This window comes from Etheostoma spectabile, chromosome 16 (genome assembly GCF_008692095.1).
Source record: "Etheostoma spectabile isolate EspeVRDwgs_2016 chromosome 16, UIUC_Espe_1.0, whole genome shotgun sequence".
In the NCBI taxonomy this organism is placed as follows: domain Eukaryota; kingdom Metazoa; phylum Chordata; class Actinopteri; order Perciformes; family Percidae; genus Etheostoma; species Etheostoma spectabile.
The window spans coordinates 10430383-10435204 of NC_045748.1; the positions used below are offsets into that span (position 1 = coordinate 10430383).

A 4822-nucleotide genomic window follows, 5' to 3' on the forward strand; every position below is an offset into this window, starting at 1 on the left:
AACAAGTAAACACACAAGAAAAAACAGGTAAACAATAGACAATGTGCAGAAAGGTAGACTGAAGCAAAGTAAGGTATATATATATGTATAGTATTTGTTTGCTGTTGTATAGTATTTGTTTGGCTGTTGTATAGTATTTGTTTTTCTGTTGTATAGTATTTGTTTTTCTGTTGTATAGTATTTGTTTTGCGTTCTTAATTTATGAATTCCCTTGCGGCTTTCCTTGAGTGCCAAGAAAGGCGTCTTTAAATAAAATGTATTATTATTATTATTATAAGGTAAGGTAAGGTAAAGTGAAGTGGCATCACATGAGGTATTGTGAAGTAAAGGGCAGTTGCCATTGTACAAGAAAACAACATTGCAGTGTTGTAAGTGACGCTAAAATTAAGTTGGAAATTTAATTAAAGTGATAATGTGAAATAATAATATAATATAAGTTATATTCAGAAATATACATAATTTATAAATTGACAATGCTGCACAATGAGTACTTTTACTTTTGGACCTTTAAGTAGATGTTGACACTAGTAATACGTTTGCAGTTTACGGCAAGTCAAGTTTTGAATGCAGGACTTTACCTCCCTTCGCTGTCGGTTGTTCGCTGTCGGTTGTTCGCTGTGGGTTGTTCGCTGTGGGTTGTTCGCTGTCGGTTGTTCGCTGTCGGTTGTTCGCTGTCGGTTGGAGGACCGACCGAGCCCCGCGCTCTGCGGGACCCCGTCACCGGAAGGCTCGCTCCGCTCTTGGCAGAGGAAGCCGGAGTTGTTGACCCTCCGACAGGCGACAATGGCGACCGACGTGAGGCAGGAGCTTGCACAGCTGATGAATTCAACTGGATCTCATAAAGATCTGGCTGCCAAGTATGTATCGTCAATTATTAAAAACCCAGATTAGTCGCTAATAGGCGCCAATACGCTTTTCCAAATTTAGAAAGTAAGCGCCACGGTAACTGTTAGCTAGCAATGACTTGGCTGTGATAGACCTAGCTAAGCTAACCTTAGCTTCCTAGCTACATTAGCCATTCAACCGTTCACCTAGCTAGCTGGTTAACGTTAATTGTTTGTAACGGTCTGTTAAAGCATTTTATTTTACAAATTTCCCTTTAAAGTGTAACACCACGTTCAAGTGACACAAAAGCGGCGAGTTTAACACGGATATTACCGTTAAATATTGCATTATCATCCAGCTACTGTTTACTAGCTAGCAGCTACACAGTTAACTATTGCTGAGCACAACATAGCATTATTGACAGGTGTAACAATTACTTCCTAGGCAGCGCACAATTGGACTGAAACTTCAAATTTTTACATCTCAGTTTGTTCAATTTCCGTTGTATCAACCTCCATTTTAAACAGCGATGTAGTTTCTAACCTGGAAAGTCTTTTCTAGATATCGGCAAATTTTGGAGAAGGCCATCCAGTTTACAGATGCAGACCAACTGGAGTCCTTGAAGGCCTTTGTCGAAGCAAGTATGCTGTTCCTGTATTCTTTTAGCTCCTCAGTATTTTCTACATGGGTAGTACATTTGGTTGTAGACAGGACACCTTACCTCAACATTCCTATGTTTCTTTTACAGTGGTCAATGAAAATGTCAGTCTTGTCATCTCGAGACAACTGCTCACGGATTTCTGCACACATCTGCCCAACCTGCCCGACGCCACAGCTAAAGCCGTGTACCACTTCACCTTGGAAAAGATTCAGCCGAGGGTCATCTCCTTTGAGGAACAGGTAAATGCCCTCACACTCCCTCACATCCCTACTGGGTGTTTGTTGTTGTTCATTTAGTCAGTTAAACATCATTATTCTCATTTAAAAGCATGTAAATAATGTTCTTACTCGTCCTCAGGTAGCCTCAATCAGACAGCACTTAGCAACCATTTATGAAAAGGAGGGAGACTGGAGAAATGCTGCGCAGGTTTTAGTTGGTATTCCCTTGGAAACAGGACAGAAGTAAGTTAGCTGCTAGCAGATTAAGGTCTTTACCTCTTAATGTTTGTGATATTTCCACTGAAGGTCTTCAAAACCTGTTTTTATTTCCTCCCTCAGGCAATACAATGTTGACTATAAGTTGGATACATACCTGAAAATTGCCCGTCTCTACTTAGAGGATGATGATCCAGTGCAGGCGGAGGCCTACATCAACAGAGCGTCATTGCTTCAGAACGAGTCCTCTAACGAACAGCTGCAGATACACTATAAGGTACATACAGTATGTATGTTGTATCTGCATGACTTTGAGTTTTGCAATTGTCAGTGCTTGTTTGTTTATAACATGATTGGGACTGAACAGCAAACAATGTCTGTAGTTGCTTGGATCAGTGTTTCATGCCGTTTTACTTCTTAGGTGTGCTATGCCAGAGTCCTCGACTTCAGGAGGAAGTTCATTGAAGCTGCACAAAGATACAACGAGCTGTCTTATAAGTCCATTGTCCATGAGACCGAACGTCTGGAGGCACTGAAACACGCCCTAAACTGCACTATACTGGCCTCTGCAGGTACCACCAAGACATTTGTGCTTAGGTTTACATTTTCAAACACAATCCAAGTAAAAACAACTTTGTGTCTCATACCAAATATATTGCTTATTTTAAGGCCAACAGCGTTCCCGTATGTTGGCCACTCTCTTTAAGGATGAGCGCTGTCAGCAGCTGGCTGCCTATGGTATTCTGGAGAAGATGTACCTGGACCGTATTATCAGAGGAAACCAGCTGCAGGAGTTTGCTGCCATGCTGATGCCTCACCAGAAAGCCACCACAGCGGATGGTGAGTGGAGATAACTGCCTTGAGCTGCTGGTTGTTGGGTAGGCAATGGGGCAAAATGTTCTTATTTGTACTATCTCTTCTTCACCTGGTGATAGCTAGTGAAGGCCAAATTATGCTTCGTGAACCAGTGTCTTTATTTTTTGAGCCCACTAGATGGAGCTTTTGGTTTTAAGAGAAAGGCCGAAGGCATTGCAATTCAGTGTATTCCCAACCCTTTGTTGAACAGAAAGCGCCATCTAGTGGGATCAGAAAGTAAAGACACTGGTTCACAAAGCTTCATTTGGCCTCACTAGTGATAGCTGATACATTTGCTCAGTAGGCTGCATGAGCCCTGCGTACTATGCAGTGTATCGTGTCTACAAAAACTACAGTACTACACACTTTTTGTATGCTGTTTAGAATATTGTAGAGGCATATTCTATCAGTGAATGAAGGCCCATGTTTCTCGTTTTGTTGCAGCTGTAATGGAGCACAGATTGAGCTTTTGGAAGTGAATTTTTGTGTCATGTTTTACGCCTTGAATGCTGAGGATGGGGTGTTTGTTCTATGTTATGAAGTACTGGGGCACGTATTCTAGCAACTTCAATCCGTTGAAAGTACGAAACTGGAATGTAATTTTAGTTGTATGTTCTCTCTCTTGCAGGCTCCAGCATCCTTGACCGAGCTGTGATTGAACACAACCTCCTGTCTGCTAGCAAACTCTACAACAACATCACGTTTGAAGAACTAGGAGCACTGCTGGAAATCCCCCCAGCAAAGGTAACACATCGCTTTGATTAACATTCAGTATGTTTTTTTTTTTTATAGCTTTTTTTTGCCATCGCTTTGAAATAACTTCACTGTGTGTAAATGGACAATGTATTTAATATACTGTACATTTTAATATTTGATATTTGTAATGAAGTCTGTACTCAATCTGGCTTTTTGCTCAAATAATTAGTTTCAGTTGTGTAAACATTATCAAAGTCTAGTTATTTATTTGTGATGCATTCAAACACACTGCATAACATTTTTAACCAAAAACATAAATAGTAAAAGGTTTACTTACACAAATCTTGCTGAATTTCTAGAGAATGTATGCATTTCAAAAGCCACTGTTTAGAAAGAAGGCTCAAAGCTCTGTGGAAATTTGTTATAATAAAAAAATGCTTTATCTGCATGTATTAAATATCTTTTTTCCTACATATTTGCTTTGCTGGGTAGTCTGATGTTAAGATGTTTTGCTTCCTTTGTTTGTCTTGTAGGCTGAGAAAATCGCTTCCCAGATGATCACTGAAGGTCGCATGAATGGCTTCATCGACCAGATAGACAGCATTGTACACTTCGAGAGTGAGTTGACAGCCAGTGTGTTTTCACATGTGATAGATAGAAAGTCCACACAACACAAATGCAAACATAAAATTGTCCATGATGGCAAATAAGTTGTAGACTTCATTGTTTTTTGATGTTCTAGTTTTTGTAGGAACATTCATTATTTACGTTATTAAGAATGCTTCAACAAAAAGGTAGAGAAGATGGTTTTTTTAAACACTTAATGTTTTAATGCTAATGGATGATGCTGTCATTTTGGAAACCGAAACAAAAAGTAATTGAAAAGGTTGTTGTAGCATTTATGGCACATTGGCGGTGACAGCAGTATACATTTCTGAGTACTTGTGGGCACTGATGGAGATCAGCATTGTGATAGATACTCTTATCTTGGACGTTTACTCACTTCTGATGGAAGTGCCTTATTGGAACTACATGTTGAGGAGAAAGCAAGGACTTAATAATAATAATAATAATATTTAAGTAACTAATAGTAATGCCAGAATTTAACATCAAACAAAGTATTTAGCTGCTTTCTTCTCCACTAATTTGAATGGATGACCTTGGCGGCCTAAAGGTTAGAGAAGCGAGCTCCTCGCTGGTTCAATCCCCAGACCGACCGGATAAAAACAAATCTGGGTGGGGAAAGTGAAAGAGCAGCGCTTGTCCTTCCCTCATCACCACCACTGAGGTGCTCTCGAGCAAGGCCTTAACCCCAACCGCTCCAGTGGAGCTGCTCAGTGGCAGCAGATCA

General features: G+C 40.2%; 1 protein-coding gene across 1 annotated transcript in view; it reads left to right on the top strand.

The window, feature by feature from the left end:
* The first annotated feature begins 599 nt into the window (after positions 1-599).
* cops4 (COP9 constitutive photomorphogenic homolog subunit 4 (Arabidopsis)) overlaps positions 600-4822 on the top strand; it is a 6178-nt gene continuing 1955 nt past the window's right edge. The window contains exons 1-9 of the mRNA XM_032539290.1: positions 600-857; positions 1387-1466; positions 1574-1725; positions 1844-1947; positions 2044-2197; positions 2342-2492; positions 2590-2760; positions 3404-3519; positions 4005-4089. Of these exons, the coding sequence (XP_032395181.1) occupies positions 784-857; positions 1387-1466; positions 1574-1725; positions 1844-1947; positions 2044-2197; positions 2342-2492; positions 2590-2760; positions 3404-3519; positions 4005-4089 (1087 nt within the window). The 5' untranslated portion in view covers positions 600-783. The remainder of the gene's footprint in view (positions 858-1386; positions 1467-1573; positions 1726-1843; positions 1948-2043; positions 2198-2341; positions 2493-2589; positions 2761-3403; positions 3520-4004; positions 4090-4822) is intronic.